The sequence below is a fragment of the Gopherus flavomarginatus genome, chromosome 1 (genome assembly GCF_025201925.1).
Source record: "Gopherus flavomarginatus isolate rGopFla2 chromosome 1, rGopFla2.mat.asm, whole genome shotgun sequence".
NCBI classification, from domain to species: Eukaryota; Metazoa; Chordata; order Testudines; family Testudinidae; genus Gopherus; species Gopherus flavomarginatus.
Window position 1 is genome coordinate 164,103,657 of NC_066617.1, and position 22,225 is coordinate 164,125,881.

At 47.3% G+C, this 22,225-nt stretch overlaps 1 protein-coding gene across 1 annotated transcript; it reads right to left on the minus strand.

The window, feature by feature from the left end:
- Positions 1-1,970: 1,970 nt before the first annotated feature.
- ILDR1 (immunoglobulin like domain containing receptor 1) lies at positions 1,971-21,406 on the minus strand. The gene is made up of 8 exons (XM_050958894.1): positions 21,351-21,406; positions 17,035-17,205; positions 15,460-15,609; positions 14,428-14,547; positions 14,144-14,290; positions 10,180-10,311; positions 6,537-7,366; positions 1,971-5,499 (listed from the first exon to the last, which is right to left on the minus strand). Exons 1-8 carry the CDS (start codon positions 21,403-21,405, stop codon positions 5,458-5,460), a joined length of 1,647 nt encoding a protein of 548 aa, XP_050814851.1. The 5' UTR covers position 21,406; the 3' UTR covers positions 1,971-5,457.
- Between the last annotated feature and the right edge of the window lie 819 nt (positions 21,407-22,225).

The window sequence follows — 22,225 nt, forward strand, 5'->3', positions numbered from 1 at the left end:
ATGACAGATACAAATGGCTAGAAGTTCTCATTTATTTTAATTATACATTTGACAATCACTCAAAAACCAAAACATACAAACATCAGTTACCATCTGGCTTTTCATTGTACAGCTGGTACAGTGGAATGACATTGTAGAAAAATAGTACAAGGCACATTATAGAGATTAAATAAGATGCAGAACTACAAAAGGGCTTGTCTTCACTGCAGCATTAGCTCAAGATAATTTGAATGTTGCCCCTAACATGTACAAAAAATCTCTAGCTCAGGTTAACTGGTGCTTCAAACTCAAATTAGCTGGCCCATCGAGGGTGTGGGTAGAAGCTCAAGTGCTGCTGGGTCTAATAATGCAATGGAGACACAGCTACATTGTGCTGCTAACACAAACACTCTGTGCTGTTTGAGGGTTATTTTGCTATGTGGCCCGCTCACTGGAGCTGAGTGAGCTCTGCAGTGAAGACAAGCTCTAAGATTGTTCCTGGGCCTTTTTGCACTCTCAGTTATGGGTTGCGTGATTGCCAGTAATCTATGTGATTGTTTACTTTGCTTGAACAACTCAGCGGTTACACAAAAAGCAGCCTCTCGGCCTCCAGTCCTGGAATGGTGCCTACCTACTGCAGTGATAGGAGCTCTGCAAATGCATAAAATAGCCAGGCACATGGGTCCATTCTTGTTCAGTGAGTGGAAAGCAGTTGCCAGGATCAATATCTGCCTGCCCTGCAGGCCAGGAGAGCTTGCACTGAGAGGTTCACACATATAACTAGACCCTTTCTTGTGGGTAGTAAGTAGCAGAATCACTTTGCACTCACTTCATCTCCATTGATATAGGAATTTTCTGGTATGCAAGGGATATTCCTTTGACTGTGCAACAGGATCCACAGACTAGAACTGAATCCACAACTGGAAATGAATTTATACAATTTACCACCTATACACAAGGTCATTGACTTATGAATTTATTTGCTCTTTGTAATTATTGGAAACTTTTCTGCAAACAAACTGCAGTCTGTGAATTTCTGACTCCATTTTGTGCAAGTGTGAGTATTTATTATTTAAGCTGCATGTTTTGTTATCTAAACCACATAGTATTGTTTCCAGTCCCTGACTGGATAATCTAAACTACTAGTGTCCATCATTTAATCACAAAATTAAATGTTTCAGCTACAGGTTTGAAATTAGTGTTCCCAAAAACATTCAAAGAAGCAGAATTTAGCTCATGTGAATGTTGTCAAAAATAGGGGCCCAAACATGGTCAAAACCAGAATTAGTGAATTATTCACAAATAACTTCTTCAGTTCTACTACAGAGCTGGTGGGGAAAGGGCAGAAGAGAGCTCACTTCCTCTGTGTTACGCCAACAGTCCCAAGCTGTGTCATTAATACAATCATACCATTCTGACAGCCATCAACAAAGAGCACTGTTACTTGTAACCTTCATGTTCTTTTTCCACAGACTATGCCTACACTTAAAAATGCTACTGCAACACAGCTGCATGACTGTAGTCAGGGGCGGCTCCAGGCTCTAGCGCTGCAAGCTCATGCCTGGGACGGCAAGCTGCAGGGAGCACCCTGCCGGTCACTGTGAGGGCAGCAGTCAGGCTGCCTTTGGCGGCTTGCCTGCGGGAGGTCTGCTGGTCCTGCAGATTCGGCGGTGGGTACGCTGAAGCCACAGAACCGGAGACCTCCCACAGGCACGCTGCTGAAGGCAGCCTGACTTCCGTGCTTGGGGCAGCAAAACAGCTACAGCCGCCCCTGACTGTAGTGCTTCAGTGTGGACAATTACTACAACAATAGAAGGGGTTCTCCCATTGCTTAAGTCTAGGTAAGTTACTCCTTTTGGGAGAGGTAGGGGGGAGTGTGAAAAATCCACACTCCTAAGAGACACAGTTAAGATGACCTAAACCCTGCTGTAGACAGCTAGGTCAACGAAATTCTTCTGTTGACCTACTGTCTACAGCAAGGTTTAGGTCATCTTAACTGTGTCTCTCAGGAGTGTGGATTTTTCACACTCCTGAGAGATGTAGTTATGCTGATGCAACTTTTCAGTTTAGGACAGCCCTTAGCATGCAAACAAGTTTTGCCTCTTGGGAAGACATGCTGTGTTAGGTTGGAGTTATAGAAGATTTTGTGTAGAGGCGGCTTTGGGGGAAAGAAGAAGCTGTGCAAAAAGCAGTTTACTATCTGCCTTGGGCTCCCATTAGAATCAGTTCATGGGGTGCAGTTGTTCCTTGGGAGCTGGGCACTGCTTTGGGCTGAGATAGTAGGAAGAAGAGAAGGGATTGTGCTGCATGCTGTTTGATCATCTCATTTCAGAACTAAGGTGCATGTAGATAAAGCAAGTTAAACTGAATATATCCAGAATCCATATTATTGATTTTTCCTCTCTGGGAAGTCAACTTGCTCAGCCCCAGACATCTGCTTCTGCTCAGCAGAGGGGCAATGCTGAGTGCCAGGACTAGTCTATATGGGGAACTTACAAAGGCATAGCTACAGCTTTCAGGGGTGTGAAAAATCCATACCCCTGTGAGAGAGAGAGAGAGAGAGAGAGGTGATGACTACCCCCAGTGTAGACAGTGCTAGGTTGAGAAAAGACTTAGGGAGGTGGATTACCTATGCCAATGAGAGAACCCTCTTGATGCAGTGTAGACAGCAGCAACGCTGCAGTGTTCCAGCTGGGCCACTGTAGTGGTTTAAGTGTAGACATACCCTCAGAATGGGATACTGATGTGGGAAGAAGAGGCAACAATGCTGTTCTTTAATATCAATTCAGTTGTCCACCAACTCTTCATAACTAATACAAAATCATTAGCCAACCACACAGAGAAAGAAATGTATTAAAACCATCAGAATTACATAAGTACCACTACCACATCATTAAAATCTCATTTTTAAATAACCATTTTCACAGATCCATCTAAGATAGTCAGGTTCCACAGAGCAATTGTCTCTTTTTTTCTGTGGGGAATGGAGACCTCATCTTTACATTCTGGTTGCTGCAATGTTAGGATTAGCTCACAATGGAAATACAGAAAAGTCTTCTCTAACATTAAATTAGGAAGTCCCTGCTGTGTCCATCACAGCTCTCAAGCTGAACTTGATTACACAGATGTGCAGCCGTGGAACAGACCCAGAAGCAACACTAGACCTAGGAGCATCATCCTCAAGTTCTGTACGGAGCCAGCTGTTCCATGTGTGGGGCATGTGTGACTTAGTAGTCCATGCAGGTTATACATCTCCCAGTCCAGAGAAGAGGTGAGTGTGTTAGTCTCCTGCAGTACAGCCTGGTTTTTTATCTCAAGCTTTTAGCTCTAATGGTCCCTGTTTCAATCCCTGCTGTGTTGGCCAAGATGGCGATCATTACATAAGATGTCTCATCAGCTGTTGGCCTTGGTCTCCAACTCTTTCAGGATAATCCAGAAAAAAAAACCCTCTTATAGAACAATAAGAGGGAGCTGGATGTTCATCCTTCGCCCTCAGTGTGAGAGAAGAACTAAGAAATGTCACTAGTTCCCAGGGAATTGTGGGAATTTGACTCCTTTCACAGTGGCCCTAGGTTACCAGACGGCCTTTCGGAATCCACTCGCAGCCACTGCTTCAGGCAGCAGTGCTGGGAACTGTGGGACAGTACACCCAGAGAAAGCACTGCTACCATGTTGCAGTACTGCCCAAGTATGAGCAAAGGGTAAAAGCACAAACACAAAGAACACACCTAGTGTGGTAACACCACTCCATTGATACTTGCACCAGTGCTATCCATGAGTTCATTTATTTGGCGTACACACAGCCCCAGGGAGGGAGAAAAAGCACTCTATATGAATTCCAGAGGGAGGTTCTCCACAAGAGTGCAAAAAAGGGTCATTTTCAAAATCACTCCTGTAAGCTAGTTTCCCAAAGGAAGTGGCAAGCACTCCACTGATAGTTTTAGTTTTAAAGTGTCCTGTAGAGAGCAATCCTGTGCCAGCTGGGAAATGGACTGGATGAAGTAAGAATAGGTCTTGACCAACCTTTAGGTGTTGCAAATTACAAAATAATATATAAGCCATTCCCAAAGCTCCAACAAAGAGCTGAACTCTACTGTCAGCAGTTCACAAAGTGCCTTTAGAAAGCAGCTTTACCACGGTGATCAGAAGCCTCTTATCTCAACATCCAGAGAAAAGGATTCTTTTGTCTCATCTTTTGCAACACAGCCAAGAGAAAAAAAAAAAACAACAAAAAACACCACACAGACTGACCTGCTATTCTGTCTGTTGCAATTGGTTTCCAAAGGAAATTCTCTCTTTGCTTTTAGTTACAGGGTAATTTATAGGCTGACACCTTAATCCAATAGTAACCCAACCACAGATCCGTTGAGCAACAAGTTTAGGAAAAATGCAATGTTCAGGGTAAAGATCAGCTCCCTAATAGCATGTTAGGAGGGCACTAGCAAAGCAGGGGACAAGACTTATCTTCTAGAGCCCATTTTTCCCAGACGCACCGCAGGAGGACAGAGGCCAAGAAGGAAAGCAGAGCATATGAGATGCTCGGGAAAGGGTGGATTCCTCAAAAAACAAACAAACAAACAAACAAACAAACAAACAAACAAACAAACAAACAAACAAACAAACAAACAAACAAACAAACAGGGCATCATTTTTGGAGGTGACAGGATATCACCAAGCTCCTATTGACTTAAAACAAGCATGAGTGTGGTAACTTTGAAAATCAGGCCACTGTTGCCAGGATGGCAGTTACCCATAGCTCAGCATCAACCTATGATAACAGAACCTTATAGATTAGTACTTTGAACTCATGAATCCACTAGAGTCTGGGTCAAATGGCCAGGCAGAGCTTCTTCATGTCCTTATTAAGGTACGTGTCAATATAAGCTGAAAGCACTGGCAATTTTCAGGCGTTTTTCCAAGCACAGAAGTTGCTGTGCTCTCTTGTAGAGAGTGCACTTAAATCCGCATGTGTGCGCAGCATTCCGACGCTTCCTTTACCGCACAATAAATTGTTTGCTTGGCAGTTTCATTAAGGGCTGTACCACAGAAACTCACTGAGGCAAAAAGGAAACAATCACTTGTTAGTCACAGCGAACATTCGAATGTGTGGTGCTGAATCTCAGGGCCACATGCACAACATTTGGTGATATTTGAAGTCAGAGAGGGAGGACATGCTATTTGTTCAGTGTCACCAGAAGCTCTACTCTCAAAGGGACCACGTTCCACAACCAGGGTCTGTTTGAAACCAAAGTCTCTAGAGTAAGGAAGGAATAAGAAGGTTTTCAGATGTTATAAAGGCACTGAACTCCTGGCACCCTTCGTACAGATTCCTCCTTGGTCTCCACTACATTTTATTTTATCCAGTTGTTGCAGGTCTCCTTTTCAGTCAGAAGTAGCCATCCCAAATTACACACTGGGAGGGCAAAAGGGACCCCCAAAAACAGAACCATTGAGAGTTTCAGTCCTTCCACCATGGTGTTAAATGACCATGCTTTTCCCACTGCGGGAACTTCCTTTTTCCTGCAGAATGAAAAAAAAAAAAAAAAAAAAAGAGAGAATCACAAGTGTGGGGATAACACACGTCTCCCTACCCCACTCTGTAGCAAAGCAGAAAGGACCTTTGTACCAGCAACAGAGTTAGAACTGGATCTAGGTTTCTCTAAGGAAAACCTATCTTTGTAGCTCTGACAGGAGAGGGGAGAGCGGAGGGGAATACCACATTGCTCTGGGGCATGACCCCTTTGACAAGAGCCCTCTGTTTTAAGATCCTACATCTGAGGGACTTGGAGGTCACTTGTTTCCCCACACTTCCTAAAAATTGGGATGTATAAAAAAAAAAGTCAGGGGACATAGGGAATGGGCTGGATAACTCAAAGGTTGGGAATTGGATATGAAGCCTTTTGCCCCTGCATTGCCAGTTCAAATATTGCCCCAAGTTGAAAGCTCCCAAAAATTGTTCTCAGCTAATCCCTGTTCAGTGTGAAGCAAATTCAGTTCTCAGTCCAGGTATCTGCAGTAGAATTGGCACTAACTGCTCAGTACCTCTGAAAATCAGGCCACTAGTTTAGGAACCTAAATACGGACGTTGGTGCCTAACTTTAGGTGCTCAAGTCTGAATGTTTTGGCCATATTAGATACAGGTATTTATAAAGGTATATTTTGCTCCTTACAAAATTATTGTTAATTTTCTTAAATAGCAGAGAGACTTATAGAAGTAACACACCAATTGAAGTATTTAAAAAATGGAACTAATCAAAGTTTAAAACAAAAACAAAAACCCCACCCCTTGTGCCTTGGGACGACAGATACCCTTTCCCAAGGCTGTGCATCAGGGGAACAATTTGATACCCCTCCTACCCTGACACACTGTAACTAAGCTGTGTGTGCACACAATGGGGAAGAATTCAGCACCTCCCTCAACCAAGCTGTGTGGGACATTTTGCACCTAACCCCAACCTTGACATACATCAGACTCCAGCACGCATTTGACACCCATTCTCCCACACACAGAGGGGCTAACCGTTCCCAACAGAGAGCAGTCAGGGACTCTGACTCACCGACTGCTGTCCCATGCTGCTTCTATGTCTGCTGTCCTTGGCTGGGATGATTTCCAGTGAGCGGTAACTGGGTGGCTTGTCTTCTGGCCAACCTGGGGAGCGATGGTGGCGTTGCCTATTGTTCCCCTGGAAGTGATCATGCTCTTCTGCTGAGCTCCAGGACTCTCGCTGCACTGGAGGAGAGTAGCTGCGATGCTGGCGACCCCGCTGCTCCGAATTGTTGCCCTTTCTGTTGGAGTGTTTATAGTTTTGCCTCTCCAAAGGCTGCTGCCTGGGGTCGAAGCGGCGGTCCGAGCGCTCCCTGGCCTCCTCAGGGTAGAAGTTGCCACCATACCTGCCACGGTCTGGTCGGCGCATGGGTGAAACATCCTGCCTCGAACTCCGGTGCCTGCCCTCATAGCTGCCCTCCCCATGCCTCTGAGGTGGCTGGTCTCGTCCCTTGTCCCAGGATTCCCGATTGAAGCTGGAGTGAGAATCTCCATCCAAGGGCTGGCGTCTTCTCCAGTCCTCCCTCTCATCGTCTATTGTGGAGCCCCAGGGTCCTGCAGCATGGCCAGCTCGCTGCAGGTGTGACAAGTTACTGCTCCTCTGCGAGGATGGGATGAGCTCAGTGATGGGAGGCAGCTGGATTACCCTGCGCTCCACAACCTCCGAGCTCAGGGAGGAGAGCACACTCGGATGCTGGTTGGCTCCAAAGTGGTGGGAGGGTAGGAGGGGCTGGGATAGGTTGAGGTTTTGGATCTCAGACTCCAGATAGTCCAGGATGTTGTTTTTGGGAGGCAGCTGGCCCTGTGAATGCACCAGTGGGAGGCTGCTCTGCAGAGAGACATCTAAGGATAGGGGACAAGGGAGAGCAGCAGTCAGGGAGAGGCAATAAGGAGACATCCCCCTCCCTGCTAATGAGCAAATTGGCTCTCCTGAGTCAAAACGGAGCCAACTAAGCTATCAGATACTTTCTCCCCTCTCTGCCTGTTAGGCAAAGGGACCCCTGCAAAGCCATCTAGCCCTCACACCACATGCAGCAAGAACCAAAGCCAAGATAGTAGTGGGGCTGGAGTGTTCTGGGGAAGTTAGAGGTGGTAAGTCACAGGGTCATCCAGCCAACCAGGAATGTCAGTTCAGGAGGCATTCTTCTAATTTAGCTGCTTGAAAAAGAACAAATTGTTCTGTATGGAGAGGACACCAGTTCATTTCCCTGCCAACTTCGTCAAAAGCCAAATGTAAATTCACATGCAAAACTTTGTGAAGCTGGAGTTGATTCATATTTGTGACTGTAATACTATGAAAAAAACTAAGTACTATGAAGATTAGCATAAAGAGTAGCAAACTAATGAACTGTAATGAACACAGACTTATGGTATTCCAAACAATCTTAACTCTGCCCCTCTCCTCTGCCAGCATGAACTCTCCTAACAGACATGTGTCAGAGTACCACATCTCAAACCATGCCAGCCTTGGTGGCTCAATCTCAAATTCATTCTGTTACAGACAGAATGACTATAAGGCCTTGTCTACACTTACTGGGGGAATTGACATTGGGTGATTGATGCATCAGCGGTTGATTTAGGAGGTCTAGTGAAGACCTGCCAAACTGATGGCAGATCGCTCTCCAATCGACTCCTGTACTCTACCTGAAGGAGAAGTGCAAGGGGAGTTGATGAGAAAGCATCTCCAGTCGACATCGCGAAGTGTGTACCCCGTGGTAAGTAGATCTAAGCACATCAACTTCAGCTACGTTATTCACATAGCTGAAGTTGTGTAATTTAGATCGATCTCCCCCAGTCGTGTAGACAAGGCCAAGATGTACAGTTGGGCCAGGAAAATGGGGCTTAAGAGATGAGCAGCTATAGGAGCTAATTGACTGGCTGTACAAAGACAGCATGCACAGAAGCATGGTGGACAATATCAGTTAGTTGTAAGAGATCACTGATTAGGAGGTCTTCCAGCAATAAGCATATAAGCAGTTTATAATATGTCCTGAAATTGCAAGAGCTAAATCTGAAGATGCACATTGTGCAGCTGTATGGCTGTCAGGACAGTATTAAAAAACTTGTTTCAAGTTGATGGTGAACAAGGGCAAAGTTAAAGTTGTTTGGGAAAACAGCATGCTGCACTTCCTTATTTTCCAGTGTTTGCTTTTTTAAAGTTTTTCTATAAGAAATCCTACTCTGGTTTGCTAATCATCTCTGTACAACAGTCTTTTAACCTTTTCCTTAAATTACTTACACTCATTTACAACTTTAACTACCTTTTTTGAGGGAGGGAGGGCTGAAAACATACATAAGGAACCAACAACAGGCAAGAATTAAGCTCAATGTGAATCCTCCCTTGTTTCTTTGTTAGATGTAATAGAGATATTGAGGATCATTTGTCCTCAGTCATTTATACAGACTGGTAGCAGCATAAATGAATTGCCTTCTACTCATAGTGTGTCAGTTTTGGCTATAAGGAGTTGACTATTAACAGCATAACCCCTGTAGCTCCCTCTCCAGGGCAGAGAGACTGGATCCCCTCTTACCTCATGTATCAAAGGGGTAGCCGTGTTAGTCTGGATCTGTAAAAGCAGCAAAGAATCCTGTGGCACCTTATAGACTAACAGACGTTTTGGAGCATGAGCTTTCGTGGGTGAATACCCACTTCGTCAGATGCCTTTGCTGCTCTTACCTCATGGTACAATATAACCAGTGATGAGCTGCCAAAATCTTAACAACCGGGTCCCTATAAAAAGTTCTGATTTAAGGGTGGGGGTGGGGGAGGGGCCGGGGGGCAAAATTGCCCCAGCTCCCCACCCCGCCACCGCCCTGGAGCTCGCAGCCCCCCCGTCTCTTCCCTAGCCAGCAGCTCAAAGCAGCAGGAAAACTCAGCTCAGCTGAGCTGCCCAGCTGCTGGGGACGCTGCAGCTCTGCGGGAGACATCCTCATGGGGCCGGAGGCCCGGGGCAAATTTCCCCATTCCCCACACCACTCCCCCGCGACCCCAGAGCTCGCAGCCCCCCTCCCCGTCACCTTGCCAGCAGCTCAGAGCTCAGCTGAGCTGCCCAGCTGAGCTGCCCAGCTGCTGGCCATGCTGCAGCTCTGCGGGGTGGGGGAAGCAGGAGAGGGCCTGGAGGAGACATCCTCGTGGGGCTGGGGGCCCCTGCAGGGCCCGGGCCAATTGCCCCACTTGCCCCTCCCCTCCAGCCAGCCCTGGAGCTTGCAGCAGTCTCTCCCCCACCCCCGCCACACCTGCTGCCGCTTTTTGAGCAGCTCAGCAAGGACTCCTCTGGAGCTCAGCTGAGCTGCCCAGCTGGTGCCCATGGCTGGCCACCTGCAGCTGGAGGGAAGCGAGGGAGGGGCCAGGGGAGCCTCAGTCTCCCTAGCTGGGAATCCTGGGAGCAACAGGGTGGTCCGGCTGTGGACTGGAGTTCTTTGCCCACCCCCTGGCCCTTTAACAACCAGTTCTCCACGGAAGTCTAATTTTAGCAACTGGTTCTTGGGAAACCTGTGGAACCGGCTCCAGCTCACCACTGAACATAACTGAGTCATAGTAGGAACATTTCATCACCACTGTGGCTGAAGAAGTACAGCCAAGTCACTAGACCCGAAGGAGTTACCAGACTCAAGTGCCAGCCTCACTCTCCCTGCACAGATACCCAAGGGCTCACCTTTTTGCAGCAATGGGTTCAGTTGGTAAGAAGAGAGTTGGGAGTTCCTGTCAGCTCCCACGTAGAACGGGTGGTGTGTCATCCATGGCATGAGTGTCCGAGTCTGCTTCATGAACCGATGTCGTTCCAGGGCTAGGCGAGAAGAGACACAGTTACAGCGTTTCTGCTCAGGGACACTGCCTGCCCAGCGCTCTTGATACAAACTTTGCTTGGCATATGGCGGCATGTGGGTGTGAGCAATAGAGAATTACTGGAGATCAACCACATGAAGGGCTCTCTTTGGCTTGGGGCAAAGTTGAAACAGAGGCAGGGAGGATCCAGCATAATGAGCATGACCCAGGAAAGAAGAGAAGGTCTAGAGTAGTTGCTAGAAATGGAAACAGAGGAATTCTGCTGGGGTGCAAAACTATCTGAGGCACCTGGGAAAGAGTTCCCTTGTGAGGAATGGTTCTGTTATGTACTGCACCTTTTAATGTAAAAGGTCCACCTGCTTTTTCACTAGAGGGAGGGCTGTGAAGCAGTTCAAGACGGAGATTTACACATAGTGAGAGAGGCACTTTACACTTCCTTCTTTCTCTTAACCCCTCTTTAAGTCCTCCATGCCCCCATCATTGCTGACAACACTTCCAACCTTCTTTTTGCCCAGAATTACAGCTGGCTTGATGATGGGGGAGTTACAGTAAACTCTTCGCTCTCTTTTGCCCCATCCATGCAAACTGTCCAAATCCTTCCTTTTTGTCTTCCACAAAGTATCTCCAAAGCCATCCCTTCCTCTGTCCTCAGAGCTAAGGCACTCTGTCATGCTCTGCCCAGCTCCTGTTTGGATTACGCCAACCTCTTTCTCTCTGGCTGATCCAACACCTGTACAGTATTGTACTATTCCAATCGATGCACAGTAGCGCTGCTAAAGTTATCTTTCTTGCTCACCAGTTTGACCATGTCATCCCCAACTTTGAATTTCTCCCCTTCCAAGTTTAAACTTCTTGTTCTAACCGTGCAAGTGCTACAAACTTGGCTCTGGTCTACTCCACTGATCTTTCCTCTCATTGTATTTCCCCAGCCACTCCAAATCCTGTGCGCCACCAAAGATGCCAGTCTCAAAATCCTTTTCACCTTCTCCCATTCCGTACTGCCTCCGATATGTGGAATGCTCCCCTCCATATCTGTTTGCCAACCACCACACACTCCCCATGCAAGTCCCTCCTGAAGACTCACTTCTTCTAAGGACACTCATAAGAAGTGAGTCCACACACAACAAATTGTGTCTTTTCTGTCCTCACCAGCGTAGGGCAGAGTACGCTCTCTGAGGCAGGGAATTTCTTCATTTTGCCTTAATCTAACAAGCCACCTAGAGTGAAAAACACCTGTTTGTTCTTATGTGGTTTGGGGATCTCCCAATACAAATATCTCACGCAACCCTCACCTCACCCATCCATCCACCCCAGCGCAGACCAGTGTCATGTGGTCTGAGCAACAGGCTAGGAAGTCAATAACTACAGCGCTCTAATCCTGATTGGTTTCTTTTCAGAGCAGTGCAGCCTAATAGAGCACTGCCTTGGGAACTCTGAGACCTAGATTCTTTTCCCTGCTCTGCTAACGACCCGCTGGGTGAGCTCGGGGGAGTCATTTATCTCATAAGCTTACGCTGTACAGTTCTCTGTGCACTGCCAGGCCATACCATTTTGTGTTTGCACCCCAGAGGGGGTGTGCACTTGAGTGCTGTTGGGTAATCCCCAAGTGGAGCTTTCCCATACAGAGCTGATCTCAGCATGTCTGTGTGTTCCTGCAGCCGGGTGTGGCCCTGCCTGTGTGTGTGCTGGAAGGGAGCTTGAGAGCTGGTCACAGCAGCACAGTGTAAGGGAACCCAGGCTGGTGGGTCTGGCAAGTTCAGTGGTACCCCAGTGCATCCAGTGGCATCCCAGAAAAGTGTGGGGAGGGGCAACCTGTCACAGTGGTAAAATAGCCTAACTCTCTTAAGCTGATTACACTTTTCTGCACACCTGCTGAATGTCTACTTTACAGACCAATGGAGTGATGGGGGCTTGTAGTAGGAAAAGCTGCTGATAGGACGGAGTCACACAGTTTCCCCCAGTCTAGACCAACGAGTTTATCCCAGAACTTTCCACTGGACTGACACTTGCTTACACTAGGGATGAATTTGGTCCACTGAACATTGTGTTTATATACATAATGCAAACCCCAATCCAGGATAAACCCACCTGTTTTGTTACCAAAATCAAAATCAGTGTCAGTAAGGGCATGTCTGTACTACACACTCCTTATGGAGATGTGTACAGTACATATAATGCATGCCCCCCTAACATGGTTATAAATAGCAGTGTAATTTGTGAGGTACTGCTTAGGTGAGTAAAGTAAGATATGCCTGAATCCTGTGACTATGCCCCCTATATGACCCAAGCAGTACCTCCCATGTCTACACTGGGACTTTTAGCAGTGTAGTGTCAAGATGCAGGAGCCTTTTCTCACCACAGGGAAAGGCTGCAGCAGTGAGGAGTCAGCAGGGAAAAGCTCTGGCAGCTCCCCTCTGCCACAGCTTTTCACTGACATGTGGCTACACACCACAGTGTGGATGCAACCTGTTTACACTGTGGTGTGCAGCTACAGGTACCCCACACGCCACTGGTGTGCATTTTAGACATACTCTAAGAGATTCAAAAAACCAGGTCCTTAACCTTTACCTGGACATCATTAGCAGCTTTTCTTGCTTCAGATGGTGTGGGCCGCCCTCTAGTGGCCCAAGCAAACAAAGATACTGTATGTGTGGGGATGTATTGTGTTCTTCTGGCTGTACTGGGACATAACCAGTTTTTCCATATAACGTCCTGCTATCCCAGGAACTTATTTTGAGATGCCTCTAGCATCTCATTCTTTGTTTACTTTGGAAGGAGACAAGTACCTTTCTGGACGCTCAATAATAATAATAAAGACCAAAAGGAATTGGGTCAGGGAGCAATGGAGCACAGCAATAGCTATAAGGACCTCTTAAAAGAGGCAGAAAAGGAAGAATTGCTTAGAGGGTTTCTACACGCATAAATCCCAGCATGCAATCGAGGGAAAAGTGCAGAAGAACGGAGAGGACTGGAGAAGAGCACAAATTACAGTCAAGGAACCAGAGAAAGAAGGAGAAGGAGCAAACAAAAAAGTTGACTTCTGCCCCTGGCCACCCTCTGCAGCCCAACCTGGACCAAATCTATGTGGTGCTGCAACCCCCTGTGCCAGGTTGCAATGCCCACAGCAGGGATCCAGGCCCTGCCCTGTGGGACAGAAGCCACCGCTTCAGGTGGTAGGTTTGACCTCCCACACTACAACACAAGGGCTTGCTCTCCAAACACACAACCCCTCCTGCCCCAGGGCCTCGCCTCCACACTCTAGCTGAAGTGGCTGTTTGTCTAAAAGCCCAGAGATGGGGTAATCTGGCCTTAGTTGTAAACTATAGCAGTTTAGAGCTAGCCATAGTGACACAAAAGTTCAGCTTTTATAAAGCTACTTTTTGAAGCAGAACTGCACTTAGGACTGTAGCTCTGTCAATGAACCTAAGGGCAGGGTCTCTACCATGACTCCTGGGACAAGGCAGTCCCTGCCTATATCAGCTGCTGGGGTAGAAGAACTGCAGTGGGATAGGGAAGAAATGACACTGAGCTAGCCATGTGAGGAAAATGGTGGAAGGGGGGAGGAGAGAGAGAGAGAGAGAGAGAGATGAGGTGGGGGTTGCTTCATTTGGACATGGGACAAAAAGGGAGGGAAGGGATGGGGACCATGTTGTCTAGACGACAATCTCTCATTTTAGAAATGTTGTTCTGAGGGTAACATTAGCCAGAGAAATGTCACAGGGTAGCTTGCTACTAAAAAGCCCTGCTTTCCCCATACGCTGAGTGATACGAGACATGTTCCGTACCTGTGGATGCCATAGTACGTGGGATATACATGCCCATTTTTGCCTCACCTTCCTCATTGCAGCAGCACCGGGTTGGACAGCAGGCACAGCGGACATGGCAGCAGCAGTGTTGGGGACAGCACTGGCACCAGCACACCCCGATCAGTATGAAGAGGAGGAGAGCACCAAGAATGATGAAGATCACCGTGAGCCAATCTAAGGGGGAGGAGGAGAAGAGGAATTAAGTTGCTGCAGGTACACACAGCACCTCCCAGAGACTTTGAGGTGAGAGAGAAAAGAGAATGGCAGGTGAGATTTACAGGTGGGTGGAAAAACAGAGTGCTGGCACTTACGCAGAACAACGAGCTTAACCTCTTTGTCTGGGTCGCCTGCAGTGTCTCCTGGAGACTCAACAGCACAGTAGTAGACTCCATGGTCCCACCACATTACCTCATTGATCACAAGATCTGCCCCTAGGGAAGAAAAACCACACAGTGAGCAGAGGCCACTTTGGGACTGGCTCTGCTCTCAGACCCTAGTGTAATAAAATTCCTGTGCTACTGATCACAGAGAGGTGCTGCACCACCATCCCTCTATTGGGAAGCTAGAACCCTGGTTCTTCATCAGCAAATTATACAGGACTGCCACTCAAGCTAACCAAGAGCTCCCTCTGTCAGTTGCAGCAGCAGGTCCCTTATCCCTTTTGTGGGCTCAGCCACTGGAGGGTAGCCTTACTTACGAATAGTACACTATATCACCCTGTTCTCTGCAAAATATGATGAAACCTTTACACTGTACACACCCCTCTATCTTTCACTTTTCTCTCCTCCTAATAAGGAGTCATCCTATTATTTTTCCAGAGCATGAATCAGTCAGCCACATCAAAGCATGTTATTGCACAATCAGAAAAATATCCCTAGAATTTATCATATCAGATTGAATTCACTATCACACTCCTGTCCACATCAGGTCACATCACTGATGCATTAAGTCTGGTATCTCACCTCCTGATCACACCATATCATTCCATCAAGTCTATTAACCCAAGTCTGGCTGTAGCAACTACCTTTCTTCAGAGAAAAATGAACTCTATATAATGCACCTGGTCACTTGCCACATATGGTGCAGAATTCCTTCCTAACCCCTGTGGTGCTCAGCTTGCGTGAGAGTATGAAATCCAAGTGCCCTTATCTCAGCTTTAGCTTGTGGAACTGTAAACATCCTCCAGTGGTGACATTCAACAGGAATCTGGCTGCAGGCCTTGCTCATAGTGTCTGTCAGTCACAGATAGAGTTGACCAAATTCATGTTTTGTGACGTGATGGCGGGCAGAAGGTTGGGTTGTTACTGGATTCATGCCCTTTTTCCTCCCCAGTGGTCACTTACGATTCTGGATGGTGATCTTGCGCTGTCTGTACTCTATGCCTAGCACAGGCTCGCTCTGTCCACGTCTCTGAATGACGATGCGCACCGTCCGCTGGTTGTCATTACAGTCATTGGATGGGTCCTGGCCAAGAGCTAACCCAGCCTGGTAGGCTACAAATAAGCCATTAAACACAACTTAGATGACAACAAGGATTTGAGTCAAGCCCTGATCTGAAACCCCAAATGCTATAACCTCAGAAAGGGCAGGGAGTCCCTTACTGACATATTGTGTGTATCTGTGTCATATCCCTTCTATCTGGGTGTGAGTGAATATGTGATTATACAAAGTAAAGTGTGTTGAGTCTTTAATACAAAGTATATTGCAAAACAGGGACGACAAAATCTTTTACGGAGTTAGAAAGTGAACGGAGATGGAAAGTCAGTGAGGCGGAGAGATTTTGAGAACGCAGAAGCTGCAGAGAAGGCTCTTGCTCCCACAGTGATTACGACGGCAGAGAGGAGCAGAAAGGAGGCCAGTTCTCAATGTGTAGAGGGAACCATGAGGTGACCCGAGATATGCAGCAGAGATATGGGACAAGTGGAACAAATCTCAACCATTTCAAAAAATATTAGGTTTCTTAAATAGAGTTTTGAGGTGAACAGAGATGTATGGATTGTCTCCCTTTTCCCCAACTTTTCCATGTTGCTTTTCTTGAGAATGGGGAAAGGACTGTGTCTTTCTGTGTATGTGGACAAAGTCTAGCACGTTATAGGCACTTATGGAATATAGAATCTGGAGATGGACAGTGGATCCAGTGGAATTATTAGAGGATGAGAGGGAATAGGATTTATTTCCGAGACCAAGCTAGCAACATAATCCTCAATTTCAAGGTGTCTGGTGAGCTGAAACTTGGGGAGGCATATGGAAGGGAGATAAATCATATGTACATACAATCACCAATCTTAACCTTCTTTAAGCCCCAACAGGTATTCTCTTGTAATCACATCGAGGGGAGGAGAAGGAGAGTGGATTTGAAAGGTTTGCTGTTTGCACTTCCATAAAGTCAGTCCAAAGGATCACACACAAGATACTTAATCAAGAGAGGCCATCACTGGCACTAGTATGCTGTGGCTCATGCCCCCGAAAAGTAGGCATTTGCTCCATTTCCTCTAGTCCCCTTAAATTATAATGCCTGGTCTCTGCTGGCCAGCTGTGACCATGCGGACCTTCATTCCCATGGAGGCAGGAAATCTCAGCTATAAAGTCTGTTTGCTGCCCATTCTCACTGCCCGCAGGGCCTTTGTTTCTGACTACACAAAGGCAGAACTCTGGGTTCCACGCATACCAGTGATGATGTGATGAGGAGGATGGGCTGCTATTGGCCAGAACTTCTACAGAGGTGGAATATTAAAGCCTTCACTCCCCTCAGTGACAATCCCTGCCACAAATTTCCCCAGCCTAGAGCCTGCAGGAAATGCCACCATACTGTTTGGTTTGTGAGCAGAGGGTCAAAGGCTTTCCCCCCCCACACAATGAGTCTCCCTCCTTCCTCCCCATTGTAGAGGCATCCCAGGGAGGAGGAGTAGAGCACTCACAGGCAGAGTAGTAGTCAAAGATGGGGTCCTTGCAGAAGGATTTGAAGCGCCATGTCACCACTACATCCTGCAGTTGTGCTGAAGTGCTGTAGTCACACTTGAGGATCACAGAAGCAAATAAAGTGGTGTATCGCTCAATATCCTGCACTACCACAAGCAGGGAGAGGCAGCCTGCAGGAGAGAACACAAGAGGCACCAGCCAATGTTGCATAAGAGCTGCCATTCAGTAGTAGCAGCACCGTCACCTTGCCCTTCTATAGCAACTTTCACTCCTAGCCTTTCACAAGTGCTACACTAAGGGAAGGCTCAAAACCCTTCACGTGAAGTATCATCATAGCTATTTTACAGATAAGGAAACTTGCCCAGGGTCACACAGGGAGTCAGTAGCAAAGCCAGGTTAAGAACTCAGAGGTTCCAATTCCCAGTCCCCATCTCTGACCCATAACATACACATTAGTCCATCTAGTCTGGTTTCCTGTCAGACAATGGCCAGGACCAATTGCTACAAAGAATGCAATATGCATCCTATAAAAGTATTTCTATGAATCATTATCCCATGGGAAGAAAATGTCATCCTGAGCCAGCATGGTAACCACAGAATCATAGACATATAGGAGTAGAACGGACCTCAAGAGGCATCTAGTCCCGTCTCCATATGGTGATCTGAAGCACAAGTAGGAGCTCTAAGGCCTGGTCTACACTATAGTTAAGCTACCTTACACCAACCTATGTTGACCTAACACTGAAATCTACACTGAAATCTGGCTCCTTCCAACATAACTGCCCCACTATGCCAACTTAATAACTCCATGTCCACGAGAGGCGTAAAGTCAAGGTCAATGTAGTTAGGTCAATGCAATGTCAGTGTAGAGCCTGCATTTTACTGGCTTTCAGGAGCTGTCCCACGATGCCCCACGCTGACAGTACAATCGATGCAAGTGCTCCTGGTGAGGACATGCACCACCGACACAAGGAGCAAAGTGTAGATAGGCACAAGCAATGTAATTACCGTGGTTGCTATCTGCAGATGTAAATTAGCATGGCCTTAGACTTGTCAGCCTAATGAGCATATCATCTGTGGTTCAACACATTCATATAAACATCAATTTTTAAAATCATTCTAAGTTATTTGCCACAATAATATCTGGCACTAACTGTGATATAAAAAGATGACACTGCCATACTTCACTGCAACAGGACAGTTAATAAAGGCAGCCCACTTATCAGTTCAGAACAATTCACATCACTTCTTTTTAATAGGGTATAATTTTGACTCTCTTCACCTAATTCATTTCATCCATATAGTTAATCCTTACTAGTCTGTGGCATGTTACATCCCAAACAACTACATCTACTGAGTAAATTTTTAAAGGTTTCAATAAACAGTACATTAGCTCAGTCACACCCCAGCATTCCCTTATCAAGGGTAAATAAGATAACACAAAAGGGTGTGCTTTTAATTAATAATAACAAAGATATCACCAGCACCCTTAGATAACCCAATACAAACACTGCTGAAGGGGAGAGTAGCCCACACAGGACAGGACATGGCAAGGGTGGGATGAAATGGGTTTAGGCAGAGATTTTCAAGGCAAAAGGTACCTAATTGCCCTAACTCTAGCAGAAAGTCATTGTGAGCTAGCCATCTAACTTCCATTGCATCGTTGAAGAGCTCCTCCATAATCCCATACTGCTGGTGTTCTCACTGTAAACCCACATCCCCAGTCTTTTTGGCAGCAAAGACATTGCTACACCTGGCAAAATCTTGAGCTGATTAGACCCTTAGTGGCTCAGGGGCATATCTCCTTTAAGGTTCAAATCAAAGAAACACAGCATCAGATTCCCATAAACTATTTCTAACAGTGTCTCCCAGGCAGGAATAAAATCATACCTAAAATTCATATAGTGCATTTTATCTGTGGACCTCAAAGCTCTTTCCAAAGGTGGGTCAAGGTCACTACCTCCATTTTACAGAGGGGGATACTGAAGCACAAAGATAGCCTGGTTTTCAAAGATGCAAGAACTTCCCATGGAAATAAATAGGACTTGCAGGTGCTCTGCACTTCTGAAACATTGAGCTAACTGACTCACCGAAGGTTACACAGTCAGTTGCAGAGCTAGATAAAGAATCCCTTGAATTTATAGGCCAGTGAATAGGGTACTGGAGTTGCTCTCTCTCTCCCTGCCTGGAAGAGAGCATCAGACTGAACACTTGCTAGATTTTTAGTTACTGAAGCCTCAGATTTCATATTCATTGGAGAAATGGCATTGCCCTTGATGACTGGTGAAATCAAATGAAGACCACTTGGTCCTACTTCTGACCAATTTAATCAGCATCTGCCTCTAAGAGGGGAAACTGTTACCCTAAAACATGCGATAGTTTAGGTCAGAGGTTGGCACAGTGGTGTGCCAAGTCTTCATTTATTCACTCTAATTTAAGGTTTCGCATGCCAACAATACATTTTAATGTTTTTAGAAGGTCTCCTTAGGAGGCAGGTGGTTTAGGTCATTCTCAAGAAGCCATTATGAACTTGTAGACTAACTCCCTGTCTGTCAGTTTTCACCCTAGCTAAAGTTACTGTGAAGTTATTGCCACATCTCTTCCAGCAGCATCTGATCTCTATGAAAATTCTATACCAGTCAGGCTTCAGAGCTGGATATGGCAGGGAGACAGCAATGATTGCACTGGTTGATCTATCTCCTTACAGCCATATACCCAGGCCAAACATCCATGCTGATACTGATGGAAGTACTGGCTGATTTCAATAGAGTTAGCCACAGGATACTACTGGTTCACCCACAAGAACTACCAAGGGTTGATGGGCTAGTCTACACTAGAGTTGGTACAGCAGAACTGCTAGCATAGATGCTCTATGCCAACTGGAGAGAGAGCTCTCCCATCAGCATAATTACTCCACCTCCCTGAGTGGTACCGATGTTGGCAAGAGAGCTTCTCCCACTGATATAGCACTGTCCACACTGGTGTTTAAGTCAGCGTAACTTACGTTGATTGGGAGAGGGGGGTGGCTTCTCCATACCCCTGAGCAACTTAAGTTGTATCAAAGTAAGTGCTAGTGTGTACAAGCCCTAAGAAGGCTTCATTCACTCCTTTCAAATAGTTTGGAGATGGTCACCATGAACATCTTTTCTTCTCAAAGGCCTGTCTCATCTCTTTTTCTGTTGTCTTTTGGTAACCACTCTGACTTTTTGCCCATCACTTAAAATCTGTTTATTCTACATGAAGCAGTACATTTGGTTTGAAGTGTGTCAGAGACTCCCCTTGGGATAACAAGCCTGGTACATATCAATTTCTTTGTTAAATTGACAAACTCATATAAGCTTGCAGCGTCCTGTGGGCATAACCGGACACTGCAAGATGGAGGTTCTTAGGGTTGTCTCTGGGGCCGGAGACATTGGCTAGTGTCATTTGGTTGTGCAATCCAAGGAGCAGATCACCAGACCTGATAACACCAGGGGACCATCACAATCATATAGCAGTGTTGCTCTCAGACAAGACAATCAATGAGTGTACACAACTCCATATTTTGCTCTGTACACTGCCTCCCTCTGAATATAGGATCTTTGTTAAGATCATGAGGCCATCTTTGAATCACCCAGTGACTGTCCAGCAACCCACCAAGAATGCTACAGTCAATACTTCCAGACAGTAGGGAATGGTTCAAGGCTGGGAGCAGTGATTTCCTCAAGAGAGGAGCCCTGTCTGTTGAAGCCTCTTTTTCCTGGATGTCTGGCCATCTTCACAGCACTGTCACCCTTTGTGAAACCACAAGGGAGGCTGCAAAGCAGCCCAGCCCCATTTGCCCCTTCTCCCGGGGAACTCACCCCGCGCCCACCACAAGGGGTTTTAGGGACAAGGCTGCTGCCTGCTTGCAGGGGGCACGTGGATGGCAAAGCACCCAGGCTAGCCACTGAGCCCCAGCATCTTCCTCTCGCCCCCCTCTCCCCCATGTGGTTGCCCAGCTCAGCTAGGGAAGAGCCCAGCAGTCCCGTCTCCAGGGATGCATGAACCCCAGCGCAGAGGGGAGCAGGCCCCCCAGGGAGGAGATCCCCCGCCCCAGAACTGCTCCAGGAAGAGGGGGGAGCAAGAGTCCAAGTACTTTGGGGGGGGGGAAATCACAGACCCCGCGGCTGGGGAGGGCTCCCCTGACGAGCCGCCACCCCCCTGCTGGGGCCCTTTTTGGACATGGCGCAGCCCCTTTCCAAGGGGCCCCGAAGACTGGGGCGGGCCCCTGTGTGGCCGCGGCTCCCGCTGAGCCAGACCCGGCTGCAGCCCGCTCCCCCTCCCCCCCACTCACCTATGGGGAGCCAGGTGAGGACCAGCCCCTGCAGCCACCGCCAGCTCCAGGTCATGGCGCCGCCGCCCTCTGCCTGGAGCCTTCCCCCGAGGGTCACCGCGACAGCCCCGGCCAGCCCAGCGCCCCGCCTCGCTCCCCCACACCCACCTGTGCCTCCTTCCTCCTCCGCCCCACTGCCCTCTGCGGTTCCCTCCCCCAGGGAACTGACCGCCCTTCCCCCACTGCCTTCCTCCTCCTCCTCCACCTGCTGCTGCTGCTCTGTTCCTTCCCCTTGCTCTAACCGCTGCCATCCACTAGCCCTACAGGTGCCGGTCCCTCCCCGCTCACTGCTCAAACCCCTCCTCTTCTCCCTCCCTCACAAACAAACCAGAGTCACTCCCCCTGGCAGACAGCCAGGGGACACTTCTCCCTCAGCCCCCCTCACAGTTCCCTTCAAAAGTCCAGCAGGCAAATGCTGCCCATCCAGTCTCATCGCAGGGCTGAGTTACAATACAGAGGGGCGCAGGAGCTGCTGGAAATAAACCTCAGTCTCTTGGCATGTGCTCCTGGGTCGCAGCCTTTCGACTCTGACAACCCAGCCTCTGTTAAAGTTAGAACAATCATCTCAAATCCTAGCACAAAAACACAGCTGCTCACAGTAGTGCTTGGGACTTCTTTTTTTTTTAAAAGGTGCTAATCTTTTAACTAGGGGCTCCCTCCAAATTTCCCCCTTTTAAGGTGATGAACCCCACTTCCCTTGGCTTCATTTACTTAAAAACAAGTGAGCTGAGGGAATCTTGAACCATGAATTTGTCTTTCCATGTTTTCTCAAAACTATGAACAAGGAGGGAGGCAACATCACACAGCAGACAAATGTAGACACTTTTGTGGAGATG

Excerpts from the sequence above, each read along its gene's own strand:
- ILDR1 (XM_050958894.1), bottom strand. The coding sequence starts at position 21,405 with ATGACCTGGAGCTGGCGGTGGCTGCAGGGGCTGGTCCTCACCTGGCTC. Across the intron at positions 14,291-14,427 it reads GGTTAAGCTCGTTGTTCTGC|ATTGGCTCACGGTGATCTTC; the intron begins GTAAGTGCCAGC and ends CCTCCCCCTTAG. Across the intron at positions 10,312-14,143 it reads GTGCTGCTGCAATGAGGAAG|CCCTGGAACGACATCGGTTC; the intron begins GTGAGGCAAAAA and ends CTTCTCGCCTAG.